This window comes from Camelina sativa, chromosome 5 (assembly GCF_030686135.1).
Source record: "Camelina sativa cultivar CO46 ecotype springtype chromosome 5, ASM3068613v1".
Taxonomy (NCBI): domain Eukaryota; kingdom Viridiplantae; phylum Streptophyta; class Magnoliopsida; order Brassicales; family Brassicaceae; genus Camelina; species Camelina sativa.
This window is the reverse complement of record NC_141884.1, coordinates 18,644,276-18,661,819: the sequence shown is the minus strand read 5'-3', so window position 1 is coordinate 18,661,819 and position 17,544 is coordinate 18,644,276. Positions and strand designations below refer to the sequence as shown.

The 17,544-nt window shown below is 37.2% G+C and overlaps 1 protein-coding gene, 1 long non-coding RNA gene and 1 pseudogene across 2 annotated transcripts; 2 read left to right on the top strand and 1 right to left on the bottom strand.

Annotated features, from left to right (window-relative positions):
• Positions 1 to 5,086: 5,086 nt before the first annotated feature.
• LOC147943963 (pentatricopeptide repeat-containing protein At2g28050-like) lies at positions 5,087 to 7,129 on the bottom strand. The gene has a single exon (XM_087450244.1). The coding sequence runs from the start codon at positions 7,127 to 7,129 to the stop codon at positions 5,738 to 5,740; it is 1,392 nt and encodes a 463-aa protein (XP_087306370.1). The 3' UTR covers positions 5,087 to 5,737.
• A 409-nt stretch (positions 7,130 to 7,538) lies between these two features.
• LOC147943962 (uncharacterized) lies at positions 7,539 to 8,470 on the top strand. The gene is made up of 2 exons (XR_015598070.1): positions 7,539 to 8,088; positions 8,195 to 8,470. It is a non-coding gene; the product is annotated as an uncharacterized LOC147943962 (long non-coding RNA).
• Positions 8,471 to 9,040: 570 nt separating this feature from the next.
• Positions 9,041 to 15,062, top strand: LOC147943961 (aspartic proteinase CDR1-like; annotated as a pseudogene).
• The last annotated feature ends 2,482 nt before the right edge of the window (positions 15,063 to 17,544 follow it).

Genomic DNA, 17,544 nt, shown 5'->3' with positions numbered 1-17,544 from the left:
TTATAATAGTATATGACTAACCATGGAGAGAACCTCGGAGTCTGCCCTCCTCCCTTTTGGAGAGAACCTTACGTCCAACCTCCTCCACCATGGAGAGAACCTTCGCTCTGCCTTCGTCTCTTGGGGAGATAACCTTGCGTCCAACCTCCCCCACCTTCCTCCCTTGGGGAGATAACCTTGTGTCCAACTTCCTCCACCATAGAGAGAACTTCGGCTCTGCACTCCTTCTGTGTGGAGAGAACATGTTCACGTCTTTTAGCTATTTCAAAGTGGTTTGCTCCAGCAACCAATGAATCTAAAGACTTATCTAACGTCACAAAATCTTTTGACAGTAACTAATGTTAAATTTTCTAATGTAATCATAGAAGTTTCTTTGACACACCATGATGTAGCCTCTATCTCAAAGCTCCTATAGATCTGTCAACAACGATTTATATTTTTTCATTCTATCTATGTTTGTTATAAGCTTGTGTTTGATTAGCCTATTTTATCCAACCATTAGGTTGATGAACTTCTCCTCTTTATCTCTTTTTAAGATTGAATGAATGGTAACAATTGTGTTTGCACAACAAAAAGGTCTATGACCAACCAATCAAGGTTGAGAATTTAGAAAAAAATTAATTTGACATAACTGAAAAATAATAAAAAATTATAAGCACAGTAATATATGAACCTCAAATAATTCAAAGATGAATATAAAAATTAAATAAAACAATCTAAAACTACTAAATAAAATTTTCTTTTTAATTTTCAGTATTAGAAAATGAAGATGCATATATTAATATTCCATATGTTTTTTGGGTAAACATGTTAATCTTACCTATTCTAAACTGAAAAAGTAGAAAGTATGAGTATATTTTGGTTTTAAAAAATAAGGAAAATTTGCCTTCACATTAAAAAAACTTCACCCATAGAACAAAGTTGAAAGCAATATTTTTGAATAAATTATTTTTGTTAGATGAATAATATGAGACGATCTATGTTTATATAGAAGTCAATATTTACATTTTTTAGAATTAATAATTTTCTGTATACTTTCCTTAATCCTTTTTCTATTTTTTTGTATAATTAATAAGTAAAAAAATTATAATTTTGAATTTTATGAATTATCTTATTATATAAATATATATATATAATCTCCTTATAATTATTTAAAAAACTGTTTAATTTTATTAATTTTTTGATAATTATCTTTTTATATTATCAATATTGTTTAAAACAATTTTATTTGTTTTTTCGTAATCTTAATTTTTTTTTATTAAATATTAACTTTTACACATGTCAAGACCTCAAATTAGTAACTTGACACATGTCAAAATCATGGTAAATACACCCCTCTATATAAGCAAATAGATGATCTTATGATCATAAAAATTATTTTGTTCTAATCGTTAAAATTGACACCTGTCACGATCTGATGAGTTACTAACTTTGATATGTGATTTATGATCGTTAAAATTGACACGTGTCACGATCTGATGAGTTATTAACTTTGATATTTAATCGTTAAAACTGACACGTGTCATGATCTGGTGAATTTTTAACTTTGATCGATGATCGTTAAAACAAACACATGTCACGATCTTGTGAGTTACAAACTTTGAGAACTAAAGTTTATATAATAAGATTCTCTTTAGACAAACTGAAGTTGTCATTTGACACTATCTTATTACAACATGTGTTATTTTCTTTACAATATTTTATTATATTTTTAATTAATTTTATATGACATACATTATATTATTTATTGCGACATGTGCCATTTTTGTTTAATATTTTAGTGTATTAGTGTCATGCTGTTTTCACTTCTATCAACTAATAGATGCCCTCTTCTTGCTCTCTGATTTTAATAAAACGAAACTATATGACATGCAAAAGATGAAGAAACAGAAAGAAAGAAAAGATGTGTGAACTGAATATGAATCTTGGCAAATTTGGAGGACAAATTGATGGTGGACGAAGAAACCCGCAGAGGGGATACATAAGCTAGAGGAGAGAGTCCTTAAATCAATTGTAGAGTATTTCAAGAGTAGTGTTCTTGATTGCATTTGCTACATTCTTGTTCTTGAAGAACTAACGAGAGAGATAAGAAGATCACCAATTACGGTAAGACCAAGATCTGAGGAGAAATTGGAGGAGGCAAAGAGAGTAGAGGACAAAAGAAAAGAAGCAATAAGAGGTAACGAAAAGTGAGAAATAAAAATTACTATAACACCATGTATTCTATAATTTAGAGTTACAAGTAACTAAGCTTGGTCCATATTCACATATAGTTACCAGTTTTTATGAACTGTTTACCATATTGATTCAAAAATCCCATAAAAAAACCTGGTCCATTTTTTTCGATTTATATATTTTCATTTTATTTTCGTAATGTGTGTTCAAGATATGCAAAAGATAAACAAAAGCAATTAAAGAGAAACAAATTCATCTTCAAGCAATAATATAATTTTTATATTTGCTTATTTATCTACAACCTGCAGTAACCTAGCTAGTAGTAATAAAAGACATACGGTTTTGAGATTTTGATAAGAATGAAGAACACAATCTCTATTTCTTATCTGATACACTGTTTACAAAAGATAGAGCCACCGGCACATCACCGATTCATCAACTCTCTCTCTCCCAAGCAACCATACGTCGCCTATACAACTCACAAACAATGCATAACCCTCTTCTAAAACCATACAATCGTTTATATACACAAATGTCTAAGAAAGTAAACCAGCTCTTCTTCTAAACCGGTTCTCTTCTCACGTGATCCACATGTGCTTGTCTTCTTCTTCACACTATGCAGCTTATCAATACTCCCCCGTTTTAAAACAGCTTGTCCTCAAGCTGTGTCTTCTCATTGACAACCTAAATGCAGCCTGCTGCACACAAGGCACTACTTGAAATGTTCCATCTGATGGAACTTTCACCTGCAGAATGTATTGAACACGTTCTCTCTCAAGTCGTTGTCTAATCTGCTCAAACACAGATTGTACGTCAGCTTTTGCGATGTCATGTAGCAAAGCTTCAGTGCATCCAAACGTGAGAGTGTGAATGTATGTTGCATAGTCACTTTCGTTTCTCTGCAACTACCCTTAGTTTTGTACTTGAAACGCCAAGATTTGATAAATTTTGGCTTCTTAAATCGGTGATGCATCTGTAGTGTATGCTGCAACTCGACCCCAATAGGAAAAAACACTATAGTTACCAACCTTAACCATAAAATCCATGGAACTGATACTGGCCATTCACTTTCTCTGAAACAGGCATACATGTATGCTCTAGTCCATGATCTGGTCTTGATCTCGATAGCATCTGTGGCTGAATTTGGTAAAAGTGATTTTGGTATAGAGTGAGTAAGCACTCTGTTTCCATGCCTTATTGCAGTAGATTCTCCAAATCGATCAAGCAGTCTATGCTTCCGCTTGTACTTAAACATCCATGACTTAAGAGACAAAGTAAGCTTTCTCTTAGTTTGAAATTTATGTCTTGTAATGAGTCTTTGCACATGATGCCTATGAGATTGTAGTGTACCACAAGTTGATATCCATAGCTTTGCAATCTCTCCTTCCAAAAACTGATGACTTGACTTCTCAACACATTCAGCCATTTCTGAAAAATCTAAAACATGTAATTGCTCCTTCTGATGTCGAAATGATTCTTTTGGTTGAACGAACACTGTCTTTGGAACTGCAGACACTGTTTCACATAACTTTGATTTTGTAATCGACTCAGTCCTCTCTGTTATCGCAATCAATTCTGATTCACATATGGATTCTTTTTGTTGAACCAATTCCTTCACTCCAACAGATTCCACTTCCATCTGAACTCCATCTGTTGCCAAATTTGAAGTTACTGAAGCTTGTGATTCCATTTGGAGACTAGAATCAATCATTGACAAGGTTAAAGTCGACTCTGCTTCACAAATCACGTCTTCATGCTGACCTAATGTCTTCACACCAACAGAGTCGCCAGTCCGTAGCAATTGCTTCTCTTTAGAGAAGTCCTTCTCCTTATGTGAACCTTCATTTAGACCTTCAAAGATTGGATTCTCAACGTGCTTTTCCCCAAGTTTCCCATTTGCCACAATCGAATCCAGTACAGAAAATCCTAACTGATCAACTCTACTGCTAGGTTCCGAGTCAGAGATCAATATCTGATGCTGAAACGCTTCCTTTTGTGGGATGTATTGAATCTGGCCAGGCTGTTCTTCGTGTAGAATCGATTCTTCATTGTGAATAGTATCTTGTGTTGTAAACAAACTTGTTCTGTATACAAAATCCTTCGACACAGGAGAAACAAGTGTTTCTTGAATCGCTTTCTTCTCATGACGCGAGTCTTTGTCACTGCGAATCAAATCAGTCACTACAAATTCTGGTTCACCACTCCTGTCAGCCTCTAGATCGACTCTTTGCTTCTTGATGAACTGTTGTATTTTACGTTCGTTCTCAAGCATCATCCTCCTTTTTTCAGGATCGTCTCTTTTCCCAAAACCCAGTACCAAAACATCTTTCAAGTCTTCCCAGCTTTGGAAAGGCATAAACGATTGTCGCCATTGAACATGGGCGTCTGCTTCACCTTCGAGAAGACTATGTGCAAGATTCAGTTTCTCATCCGCCGTGAAATTCTCTTGAACAAAGAAATCCTCCAGCCATGAAATCCATGGTCGTAGTTCACCGGCAACACCATCGAAGATGGGAAATCCCTCAAGACACATTGCAATCAAAATCCCCAAATTGTATAATCCCCAATTCGTCGAACCCTAATCTTTCTCTCGCGTTGAATCTCCGATCACAGTTTCACCGCATCATTTGATAAGAATGAAGGTCACTATCTCTTCTCTCTTATCTCTTCTCAATCCCTAATACAAACTGATGAATCTCTTCTCTTCTCAGATTCAGATTTATGTTTTGGTTTTTTGTATTTGGGTCCATGTTGCTGTGTCTTCCATGACGATGAATATGAGTTTGATTAGGTCCATGTTGTTATCAACATTAATAATGATTCATGCGATGGAAAACATTAGTTATTTCATTAAGATCTCTACGATCAGATGTTAAGTTAACCATATCACTTGTTATTACTACACACCACCTTTTAAAAACGGAGCAGTCAATATGGATGATCTTTTAGCTAATTTGGGGAATCAAAACATACATATAAATTGATGAAAGATTTTTTCAATACTCTCTAAAAAGTACAAGTTGGTATAGCGTAGATCGACATAGCCACAATCATTAAGCTTCTAGACATTGCAACCTTGCTTTCTCACGATCCAAAATAGGAAATCAATCTTCAAGCAATCTCCTTAGATCTTATTTCGGTTGTCATGGAAGACATAACAACATGGACCTAATCAAACTCATATTCATCGTCGTCATTCCTTCTTCTCCACCTAGTTTTTGTTCATCACCATTCCCTTTCATTGTCATCATTATTCACTTTATACATTAAATCATCTTCTACTTTATTCTCCAACTCAAATACACTGTAGACTCACTAATACTCTAAAAATTTCCGGAACCACTAATTTTTCAAGAATGTCTAATATATTTGCATCTTTTGGAGGTATAGAACCAACTTTGTGCACATCACTATCCTTAAAAACAGTTTAGAATATTAGTAGAGGTAGATTACCATATCATTGACACAGGTGTAGTTGGAGACTTGGTAAGGCACAGGTGTGTCATCTCAGTCTTAAGGTTATAAGAAAGTAGATAAGTTTCTTTCCTCTATGACCACATAATCATTTTGGACCAAATTCAGAACAAGATTTTGGTTTGATGCCACTCTTAACTACGAATGTAACCATCATCTGTGCCTCTTTCCAGCTTACTTCTAACAGTGCATCAGCTAATCTTTCAAATACTGTACCATCAGGAATGAATCCTTCCCTAATCATCTCAGCCACCACTTCCAAAGATTTATCTATCATTCCTGCTCTGTAACACCCTTCAGTCAACGTAATATACATTTCTTCATCAATCTCAAACTCGTTCACTCGCAACTCGTTCAACAATCTCATCGCTTCACACACTTTCCCAGCTTTGCAAAGTCCATTCATCAACACCCAATACGTATCCTTGTTTGGAGTAACACCTCTACAACTCATCTCTCTGTGTAGTTCAAACGCTTTCTCCACTAGTCCAAATCGAGAGTACCCATCCATGATCAAATTATACAGATAAGTCTCCACTCTTAGCTTCTCATCATGCATTGTCGAAACCAACCTCTCTGCTTCTTCAAGCTTACCATAACTAGTGAACCCATCAATCAAAATCTTGTAAGTATCGAGATCAAGCATCACACTTTCCTTCTCCATTGACTTAAGAACCAAATCCAACTCTTCAAAATCCCATCTTTTAACACAACAATCTATCATTGACTTAAATGTAACAATATTAGGCTTAATCCCTTTAACCAGAACCATCTCCTCAACTAATCCTCTTGCTCTCGTGATCTCTCCATTGCAACACAACGCGGAAACAACAACCGTTAAAGAGTACACAGATACAACATCTAGTCCCGATTCAACCATTAAAGGAAAGAAATCTACAGCTAATTCCATCTGATCAGATTTTTTGAGATTCAACAGATGTAAAGTACAAGTCTTTTCATCAATCTTAACCTCACTGTTCTTCATATACTTAAAAACCTCAACAACTTCATCGAATTTATCATTGTCTGAGTAAACCATAACCATCGAATTAAAGAACCTCGCAACAACTCTCGTCTCACAACAACCACACTCATCAACGAAGGCAGAGACGATTGTGATAAAAGGGTACCTGAGAATGTCGTCAATAGCGACAGGTTTCATCAGTTTCTGCGCATCTGAGAATCTCCTCTCTGACAAGACACGGAAAGCTAAAGACAAGTGAGCTCTGAGATCAGGTTGAAACGAGAAAAGAGATGGGCTTTCGAGGATGAAATTGAACAAGGAGACGCATTTCCAGGATTTGACATCTGGGTCGGATAAAATACGGCGAAAGGTGGAGAGGTTGAGGTCGGAGAGTGGCTTTTCCGGTGAATCGAGAGTTTGGTTTATAGAGGAAGAATCGAGGAGGAGCTTGTTGATTGAGAATGGATAAGTTCTTTTAGCTGTCTTTAAGGTTTTCAGGAAGCTTTGCAGAGTCATCGAATCGTCTCGTCGGCAGCTCTGGCTCACTCACCACCTCCGTTCATCAGAGCTGGAAATTTGGACCGGCCGTCAAAAAGTGGTTTCTCAATATGAAAACGACACGATTTTCTTAAACTAGTTTTGGGGTGACTAAAAAAAGACAAGTTCGAATAAAAGATTAAAAATGGTCATCGTGAGTAAAACTCAAAGAAAATAACATTCCCTGAAAAAAATGTAAAACTTAGTAAAAATTGTTAATTTTTCCCCCAAGTTCACCTAAAAATGGAACATAACATTGCATTGTGTCTCAAAACCCCAAAAAAAAATAAAAACAAAACAATTATTCGATCATATGACTTTTCTCTTGCAACTACTGTAACATCCCCAAATCTTATGTGTATGGGCCATTGTGAGTTATAGTCCATTAAAAGCCCAATTGGGGCAAAACCTCAAAAAAAACGAGGGTTTGATCGTGATACGTGAGTGTGGCCACATATGTGTATATGCGTAAGTATCTCCCTCTCCGTTTAGAAAGAGCAAAACCTAGTCTAGGCCGCCAAGAGAGAAAATGAGAGAGAGCGAGAGAGAGAGAGAGAGAGAGAGCAAAGAAGAAGAATTGTAGAGAAACAAAGACATCTACCACCACCGTAGCTACACCGTTAGTCACCGTTGCTCACCGGAGCTGGACTTCCGTCGTCCCTGGTTTGTTAGGAGAGGAGGAAAACGGTTGCAAGTAAGGGTTTTGTGGATTAGTTTGCCGTCGACTCAGAAAGATATAGATAGAGATCTTATCGTCCCTAGATAGATCTTGCTGCAAGGAATCCACAGAAACTGACGGTTTGTCAAACGGAGATTTAGGTTGGGGTTTTTGGAGGATATTTCCGGTAATACCTTAGCGATTTGGAGCATATAGACGGTTATTCTTGGTATAGGAGGTGTCAAGGAAGCCACCTTAACCGTCAAAATCACCGGAAAAGGTAAACCCTAACCACCACAATGATTGCTTGTTGTGCAAGAAACTACTGTGTCTGTCAAAAACAGAAACCCTAATCGGGATTTTGAATGTGTTTCTTCTGCTGCAAGTTTTTGGAGTGCAGTCACCGTTTCTAGTCGCAATTGCAGTTTGCTAGTGGCAGTTCTCAATCACATTAAAGCAAAGGTGAGAGCGGGATTTGCGGGAATGCATTGGTTAACTTCTAAACATATTTTTTCTTGAATTGCTTGTATAGGCTTGGAAACTATGTGATTGGATATGTCTGTTGTGTGATATTGTGTGCTATTATGATGATTATATTTATGATAATAATGTATAATGATGTAGTAGTATGAGATGATGCATGATAAGATGAGTTGGTTTAATATGATGGTTAATGTATGATGATATGAGATGAGATTATGTGTTGGGAGCGCGAACATGGGATTTGTTTCGTGACTCGTGATGGGCGGAACATGGGATTTGTTTCGTGCCTGGTAATTGTACAAACCTGGGATTGGTTTTGTACATGGTGATTGGACGAACATGGGATTTGTTTCGTGCCATGCTAAGCCGATGGAATTTCGGTTTAGCGATATTGATGATCGTGTATATGATTGACTTTGATGATATGAGAAATGTGATTTAAATATTATAATGATGCTAGGTTGAATAGATGTAAAAATGTTATGCTTGTTGGATGTATATCAAGAATGTGGAGTCTGATTCTATGCTATGCAATGATTGATGAATGTGAGTAGATTGTTGTTAATGCATTTCAGTGGGCAGTGTTGACCCTCTCACTGAGTAATTAATTACTCACCCCCATTTACTATTTATTTTTCTCAGGTTAGTTGTATTCGTTATTTGAATTTTAGAGATTGTCGTTTTGAGCCAAACCAAGAAGTCAACACGTTGACCGGACCGTACGGTGAGTCCAGGGTGTTACAACTACGATGATCGCTCTCTTTCTTCAAATCATAATAACTTGTTTCATCTTTACCACCATAGCCTCATCACCTCACGGCTTCACCATCGACTTGATCCAGCGTCGCTCCAATGCATCTTCTTCTAGAGTCAGCTCTGATACTCAGCTCGGATCACCTTAGGCTAACACCGTCTTTGATAACAGCGAGTATCTAATGAAACTACAGATAGGTACTCCTCCTTTCGAGATCGAAGCTATCTTAGACACAGGAAGCGAACTCGTATGGACACAATGTTTACCTTGTACTAACTGTTACGACAAATACGCTCCCATATTCGATCCTTCGAAATCCTCAACCTTCAAAGCGAAAAGATGCAAAACCCATGACCACTCTTGTCCTTACGAGATTGTCTACGAAGACGGAAGGCATACCAAGGGAACCTTAGCAACCGAGACAGTCACGATCCATTCAACTTCAGGGGAACCCTTTGTGATGCCTCAAACCATTATTGGTTGTAGCCACAGTAGCTCAGGGCTTAACAGACCGAGTTCTTCGGGCATGGTTGGTCTAAACTGGGGACCTTTATCGCTCGTCACTCAGATGGGAGGGGAGTACCCAGGTTTCATCTCTTACTGCTTCTCTGGTAAAGGAACTAGTAAGATCAACTTTGGAGCGAATGCTATTAAGCAGGAGATGGTGTTGTATCAACCACTATGTTTATGACCACGGCAAAACCCGGTTTCTATTATTAGATTAAAGACTTGAAATAAAAGAACACCTTTCTTATTGATTTAGAAAACTTCTTAAAAACTAAATCTCTCAAGTCACATAGAACACCTCTCTATTGACCCTTACATATATATAGTGAATTAGACAACTCCTAATTCTAATAGGATTGTAACACAAAGCCTTATCTAAATAAGCTTCTCCTTATCTAAATCTTGTTTGTGTATCCTTGACCATTATCTCCTTAAGCTTCCCCTTAAGAGATAACTTCTATCACAAGTTGGAATTATCCAACATTCTCCCCCTTAATTCCAACACGAACTTTGGGAAGCTTGATCTCTTCAACTCCAAGTAAACTCCTCATTTCCTTGAACTTAATCCGTCCTAGAGGCTTTGTAAGAATGTCGTCCTTCTGTTCTTCTCCTGGCACATGATCAACTTCAATTTGATCATTCTCTACACATTCTCGAATGAAATGATACTTGGCGAGCATGTGTTTTGTTTTCCCGTGAAAGACTGGGTTCTTGGTTAAAGCTATGGCTGCCTTATTATCAACTCTAAGCAGGATCTTCTCTCCTTGTAAGCTTAGTATCTCACTCAGCAACTCTTTCAGCCAGATAGCTTGTTTGGCAGCCTCCGTAGCGGCCATGAATTCTGCTTCACACGATGACAGTGTCACAGTCGGTTGTTTCTGTGTTGTCCAAGTAATAGGTGACGATCCGTAGTAAAACACGTGACCTGTGGTACCCCTCCCATCATCAATATCAATGTTGTGACTGCTGTCACTATACCCAGTAATTTTCCTCAATCCATCTTTCCTGAAAAACAAACCATAGCTTGTTGTTCCTCTTAAGTACCTTAGAACATGTTTAATAGCCTGTCCGTGAGAAACTCTTGGACTCTGCATATAACGGCTAGGGACACCGACAGCAAAGGACAAATCCGGTCTCGTGTGGAGAAGGTATCTCAAACACCCAATGGTTCTTCTATACCTTGTAGCATCTATTTCTTTCTCTTTCTCTGCTTTTGACAAACTCTGTCCCGGCTCCATCGGTTCATGAGTTGAATTGCAGGAACCCATTCCTGCATCAATAAGAATCCCTTGAGCGTATGCTTCTTGCTTGATTCTTATTCCATCTTTTCCTTGAAAAACTACTATGCCAAGGTAATATGTTAGCTTCCCCAAATCAGACATCTCAAACCTCCTTGACATGTATGATTTAAACTGCTTAATGATCTTGAGTGAAGTCCCTATTACAAATAGATCATCAACGTAGATGGCTACAATCAAAAACTCATTCTCCTCCTTCTTACGGTACACCGTTGGTTCCTTCGCACATCTCTTGAAGTTCATTGTCTTAAGAACTTGATCAAGTTTTAAATTCCAAGCTTTAGGGGCTTGACGCAGTCCGTATAAAGCTTTGTGAAGCTTATATACTCGATCCTCTTCTCCCTTCTTCTCAAACCCCTCAGGTTGAGTAACATAGACCAATTCCTTTAGTTCACCATTGAGAAAAGCTGTCTTCACATCTAGGTGGTGAATCTCCCAGCCTCTTGTTGCTGCAAGTGCTATCAGTAGCCTAATAGTCTCGACCCTTGCTACCAGAGCAAACACCTCGTCGAAGTCTATGCCTTGTTGTTGCACATACCCTTTTGCAACTAGCCTCGCCTTGTACTTATTCACCGAACCATCAGCCTTCCTTTTGAGTTTATAGACCCACTTAACTCCTATAGGTTTAACTCCGATTGGTTTATCCACAAGCTCCCATGTGTTGTTCCTTATGATAGAATCTATTTCAGCTTTCATAGCATCAATCCACTCTTTTATCTTTCCAGCTTCAAGATAATTCTCTGGTTCTCCATCGATTGTTAAGAACAACTTGCAACTTTCTGCTTCTGCGAACAAGACATAATCATTCAGATGGCGTGGTTTTGTTACCACACGACCAGACCTGGTCACCAAGGGTTGTACTACTTCAACTTGTGGCTGTACTACTACAACTTGTGGTTGAACTTGGTTCTCGACAATCGCATCACCCTCATTGTCTTCTTCTTCCTCTTGATTACCATGATTAGCATGTTGGTCTACATTTTGATGGTCGTTTTCTTGACCATTGTCATGTCCACCACCATCTTCTATAAAACCTTCTTGAAAAAGCCTAAACATACCAGGTTTTCCATCATCTGACTTGTTTCTCGTAGATGACCAATCCCAAGTCTTACTTTCATCAAAAATCACGTCTCTGCTGACAACTACTCTCTCATCAATAGGATCATAGAGTCTATAGGCCTTAGAACCTGGTTCTGTTCCAAGGTTAATCACTCTCCTCGATCTATCATCAAGCTTCTTCAATTGTGGTCCATTGATCTTTGCGTATGTGACACAACCGAACACTCTCAAGTGTTCTATGTTTGGTTTCTTGGACATGAAACATTCATAAGGAGTTTGACCATTTAGAGCTTTTGTAGGAACTCGATTAATGAGGTAAGTTGAGTGCCGTACAGCTTCTCCCCACATATCATTCGGAATCAACATCCCCTTCATCAAACTTCTTGTCATCTCCATCAAAGTGCGGTTCCTTCTCTCAACCACACCATTCTGTTGAGGCGTATATGGCGCTGTTAGGTGTCTGGCTACACCATTCTCCTCACAGAAACGATTGAACTCTCCTGAGGTAAAATCTCCTCCTCTATCAGTTCTGAAAGTTTTGATGGCTAAACCACTCTGTTTCTCCACAAACTCCTTGAAGCGTTTAAAACGATCAAACGCTTCACTTTTTTCCCTAAGCAACATTGTCCACATATACGTAGAGAAATCGTCAATTAAGACAAAGACGTAGCGGTTGTTAGCCGGTGTTGAAGGTGAAATCGGACCACACAAGTCTCCATGTACCAGTTCCAAAGGCTGTGATGCACGGAAACTTGCTTTTCCCGGGAACGATCCTCTTGTCTGCTTCCCAGCTAAGCAGACCTCACACATACCCTGCTCGTGTATAGTGCTTGACATACGTTCAACCATATCCTTCTGTACCATGTTCTTCATAACATTGAAACTGACATGTCCTAACCGAGCATGCCAACGCCGTGTAGCCTCATCACTGTCGATCTGTAGACACATCGGCAAACTAATCTCCATCGGGGTCTTGTACAAACGATTTGGTGATCAGACAACTCTTACAAGCAGCCGCCCACATGGGTCTAGAAGTGTTAGAAAATCCTTCTTCATGTTCACCTCACACCCTCCTTCTGTTGCTTGTCCTAAACTCAATATGTTGTGTTTGAGATCAGGTATATAATAAACCTCTTTGAGTGCTCGTATTTCTCCTGTTTTGCAAACAAAGTTAATAGTTCCCTTCCCAACAATGTCAACATATGAGCCATCACCAAACCTCACTTTCCCCTTAATCCTTTCATCCAAACTGCAAAAGAATTCTCTGTTTCCTGACATGTGATTACTTGGTCCATTATCTAGATACCAAACACTTGCATTGCCTTTGTTGATATCGTAGTTCTCCGGAATCACCTTGTCTTCATTGAGGAAAACAACTTCGTGCATATAGAGTCCATCTGCTTCTTGTGTCTCATTTAGGTTTGACTCTTGATTATGATTCTGTATCGGCTTGTTGGTGCAAGTCGTCGCATAGTGTCCAGGTTTGTCGTATCTCCAACAGATTACTTTGGATAAATCCTTCTTCTGTTGTTTTTGATTCTCTTCCGTGGTTTCTCCTCCTTGGTTTTGGCTGTTGAATCTCCCTCGACCCCTGCCTCTACCGAAACCACCTCTGCCAGAGTTACCTCTACCGTAGCTTCCTCTACCGTAGTTGCCTCTGCCTCTGGATCCTCCTCTAAGACCTCCATATCCTCCACGATTATTAGAGGTGTTAGTAAACATCAGCTTGCCTTGGTCTTCGACGATCTTTACTTCGCCAATTCGTTCTTCATAAGCCTTTAACCTCCCAACTATGTCTACAAACGGTGTTGTATTTAAGTCGAGGACTTGCTCTAGGGAGGCTACCATGTGTATAAATTTTTCTCTAGGTAAGCCTGTTAGAAACTTCTTTACCAACTTTGGTTCTTCAATGGTCGCTCCCAAAGAAGCTGATTGCGATGCAAGCCCTGAAATCTTGCCTGCAAAGTCATCCACCGAATCTGTTTCACTCATCTTCAAACGTTCTAGTTCTGCTAACAAGGTTTGAAGTCTGGCCTCCTTAACACGCTCCGCTCCTTGGTGACGTGATCGGATGGCTCCCCAAAGAGATTTGGCTGAATCTTGCTCTCCTATTTGCAAGATAAGTGACTCTGGAACAGACTGAAACAGAAATGCAGTCGCAATATCGTTCTTCTTTTCATCTGTGGATCAAGGTTCAATAACATCCCATACCTCGCTGACTCGAAGTATGATCTTCATCCTCATCGACCAAACTGTGTAGTTGGTCGGTGTGAGTAACGGACATTGGATCGATGGTGCTCCAAGATCCTTTGTTCGTAATGGTGGATTTGCTTCAGCCGCCATGCTTTTTCGTAACTCTTCTCCACCAGTTTTAGTTCAGAAGCACAACCTTGCTCTGATACCAAATATTAGATTAAAGACTTGAAATAAAAGAACACCTTTCTAATTGATTTAGAAAACTTCTTAAAAACTAAATCTCTCAAGTCACATAGAACACCTCTCTATTGACCCTTACATATATATAGTGAATTAGACAACTCCTAATTCTAATAGGATTGTAACACAAAGCCTTATCTAAATAAGCTTCTCCTTATCTAAATCTTGTTTGTGTATCCTTGACCATTATCTCCTTAAGCCCCCTTAAGAGATAACTTCTATCACAAGTTGGAATTATCCAACATCTATTACCTAAACCTAGACGCGGTCAGCGTTGGGGACACCCGCATTGAGACATTGGGGACACCGTTTCATGCCTTGCTAGGAAACATAGTGATAGACTCTGGAACCACTTACACATATTTGCCTGAGAGCTACTGTAACCTAGTAAGAGAGGCAGTAGAAAAAATTGTGACAGCGGATTGAGTAGTTGACACTAGTCGCAACGACATGTTGTGCTACATCTCGGGCACCATAGAGATTTTTCCGGTGATCACAATGCATTTTTCTGGCGGTGCGGATCTTGTCTTGGATAAGTACAATATGTATGTTGAATTGGAGGGAGGAGGACTGTTTTGTTTGGCTATTCTATGTGGTAATGCGACACAAGAAGCTATCTTTGGGAACAGGGCACAGAATAATTTTTTGGTGAGTTATGATTCTTCTTCACTGCTGGTTTCTTTTAAGCCTACTGATTGTTCTGCATTGTGGAGTTGAAGAGACAAACCAAAAGAGAGACAAACCAAAAGAGTCTTTTTCGAACTTAATTTTTACTATTATATATTTTCACACCTTCGGCTTGTAATTTTTATTTGTCCTTTCAATAAGAGCATAGAACATGGATATGTTTCATTGAATAATATGCAAAGTTACTTACGCGCTTCAGTTACATATTATTCTAGGCATGGATGGGGTGGCTTAAAGATTCTAATGTTCTATTGGCAAATATTAGCACCTTTTAAAAGATAATGTACATTACATTTTGTAGCTTTTAATTAGCATTAGAAGAACACAAATAGATCTATAAAACGTAAAATCTCGTATCCGAAACCTGTTTAAAGCCAGCCACAATAATTAACACCACCGACCAAGCCGTTTGAGCCCTCCCATATATGGTCAAATATTCACTTTTCTAGGAAATGTGAAGTTTAGTGTGCAAGAGATTCAAACTTGTCTAGTTAGCCTTCTTTATTTTTCTTATGTTTCTAATCTTTTCAAGTTTTAGAAAATTATTAGTGATTTATTTTATTGACTTTTACAATCGTATATACTATATACAATCACTAGATAAGGATCCGCCGATGTGCGGTTTAAAGTTTTATAAATAAAATAAAATAAAATAAAAATATATTAAAATTTATTGTACATTATTTATAAAAGTTTTTTTTGCTATAATACACTGATTTGTATCCATATACAAATTATTTATGTATGTTACCAATAAAAGTGTATTTTTTATACCTAAGTATATTGTAGGTTACAAATATATTATTTATCACCACCTAGAAAATGTTTATATGAACAAATTAAGCCAACTATTATATGTCTCTTTACTTTTATTTTTGCATAGTTTCTTTAATCACTAAAATTGTTGGCTCAAAAAACATGTTGAATAAAAATAAATTACATCACAATAGTGTACGACTAACCATAGAAGAAACCTTCGCTCCGCCTTCCTCCCTTGGGGAGATCACCTTGCATCCAACCTCCCTCACCTTCCTCCTTTGGGGAGATAACCTTCCGTCCAACCTCCTCCACCATAGAGAGAATCTTGGCTCTGCCCTCCTCCTGCGTGGAGAGAATATGTTCACGTCTGACTTGCTCCAGCAACCAATGAAACTAAAGACCTTTTTCCAACGTCACAAAATCTTTTGATAGTAACTAATGTTAAATTTCTCAATGTAATTATGTAAGGTTCTTTGACACATCATGATGTAGCCTCTGTCTTCAAGTTCCTATGGATCTATCAACAACGATTTATGTTTTTCCAATCTATCTATGTTTTTTGTAGGCTTGTGTTTGATTAGCCTATTTTATCCAGCCATTAGGTTGATAAATTTCTCCTCTTTATCTCATTTTGAGATTGAACGAATGGTAACAATTATGTTTACACAAAAAAAAAAGGTCTATGACCAACCAATCAAGGTTGAGAAATTAGAAGAATATTAATTTGACATAATTAATAAAATAATAGAAAATTATAAGCACGGTAATATATGAATCTCAAATAATTCAAAGATGAAAATATAAATTAAATAAAATAATTTAAAACTACTACAATAAATTTTAAAATACAATATTAGAAAAAGAAGATAGATATATTAATCTTTCATTCTTTTTGGGTCAACATATTAATCTTACCTATTCCAAACTGAAAAAGTCGAAAGTAGAAGTATATTTTGGTTTGAAAAATAAGGAAAATTTGTCTTCTCATTAAAAAAGTTTGACTAATAGAACAAAGTTGAAAGCAATATTTTAGGATAAATTATTTTGTTAAATGAATAATATAAGACAATCTATGTTTATATAGAAGTGAGTATTTACATTTTTTAGAATTAATATTTTTTGTGTATTTTTCTTAATCCATTTTCTATTTTATGAGAAAATTTATTCCAATGAGCTCATTGTTTTTTTAAAAAATTTTGCTTCTCACTTTCTTGTAAGACATACTATCGTTCGATGATAAGAACGCTTTATGTTTAGTTGATCTAGTGTTATATAATCTCTGTTGTTATCGTGCATTTGTGTATTCATATTTTTTTATGCTACTTGTCCTGTAAATTAATAGAAATAATAATAACACCGTGAGAAATTTGTTACTCCCAAAAACCTTAGTTATTATGCATAAGAAACTTTGTTAACACTTCAAAGTCAAAGATCGCGTAGTATGCATTATGAAATTGAGAGACGAAACAAAATTCAAAGAAACGATGACGAAAACACGTTGTAATATCTAGGAATCTTTTTATATAGTTGCTTCGATTAGACAACAAACAAATTACCTTCCAGACTTGTTCAACAACAATGATGTGTCTAACAAAAGGATAATAAAAAACAAAGAAGAAAATTTTACCAAAAAAAAACAAAGCTTGTCGAAATTATTTTGTTTGGTGAAAAATATGTCATTATCTTTTTGCTTATATAGAGGGGTGTATTTACAATCATTTTTCTTTTAGGATTAACAAAGTTTTTTTTTAAT